The sequence below is a fragment of the Acanthisitta chloris genome, unplaced genomic scaffold, assembly GCF_000695815.1.
Source record: "Acanthisitta chloris isolate BGI_N310 unplaced genomic scaffold, ASM69581v1 scaffold29888, whole genome shotgun sequence".
NCBI lineage: Eukaryota > Metazoa > Chordata > Aves > Passeriformes > Acanthisittidae > Acanthisitta > Acanthisitta chloris.
Window position 1 is genome coordinate 27,548 of NW_008685853.1, and position 965 is coordinate 28,512.

The window sequence follows — 965 nt, forward strand, 5'->3', positions numbered from 1 at the left end:
GGGACAACAGGATGTGCATGTTATATTTCAGGCATGGAGTGGGATGGATGTAGTGTGTCTAAGGTGGAAGAGTGTTTTGATTTCATGGGTGTTAAGGTCAGGGTTTTGAGGTGTTTTCTCCCTCTGTCCTATCTGCTCTTGAAGAGTTTAGACCTCAAAGGGTGGTAGTGCAACTGCCAAGATGGGGGTGTCCCACTGTGGTTGAATCTGGAAATGCCAAAGTTCATCTTTAAGGTAAAGGATGGTATCCATAGGAGCATGGGGAGGAGGTTGTGTCCACCCCCAACACCTCTCTGGCTGTTTGACATTCCCCGGGGTCTGCACTTGGGCTTGCGTGTCCTTGGGTGTCAGCTGACATTGTCTTTGGTCTTGTTGGCAGGAACACCCTTTTTTCACCTTGCATGACACCAAAGAGACTGACATGGCCTCCTTCGTGACAGAGATCCTCGGGGAAGACTCCTAACTCACACCTCCCAGCTTCATGCAGGCCCCTCCATCCCAGCTTCCCTGCAGAGCGAACGAGGACTCGAGTTCATGGTGGTTTGCACAAATCACTCTTCCCCAGCCCCACGGGCATCTCTGGCCCCATCTGGCCTCGCAATCTCTTTTCTCTTTGCCCTGTAAAACAAATCCCCCAGGATGAGCCTTTTGAAGCCAACACCTTTCCAGCTAAGCCACGGAGACTGAAGGCTCAGGAGTTCCCTGCTGATGCCAGCATGTCCCTCTGGGGGAGAGGACTGTGCCCATGGTGCCTGAGCAGGCAGAGGGTGCCAGAGGGCATCTCCCTTCCCCAGCAACGTGGTGCACAGCACAGGGTGTTGTTTCTTTGCTGCCTGGAGAAGGTAGAGAGAAACAATGCTGCTGTGCTTGCCCCACTCCTCTCCCCTGCCTGTCCAAAGTCCCTGCTCTGGAGTCTGGTCTCACTCACCTTCCCTTTGGGCCTGGCTCTGTGCTCTCAGGAGCCT

At 54.0% G+C, this 965-nt stretch overlaps 1 protein-coding gene across 1 annotated transcript in view; it reads left to right on the plus strand.

The window, feature by feature from the left end:
* MAP2K3 (mitogen-activated protein kinase kinase 3) overlaps positions 1–463 on the plus strand; it is a 16,302-nt gene extending 15,839 nt beyond the window's left edge. The window contains exon 13 of the mRNA XM_009079920.1: positions 380–463. Within this exon, the coding sequence (XP_009078168.1) occupies positions 380–463 (84 nt within the window). The remainder of the gene's footprint in view (positions 1–379) is intronic.
* The last annotated feature ends 502 nt before the right edge of the window (positions 464–965 follow it).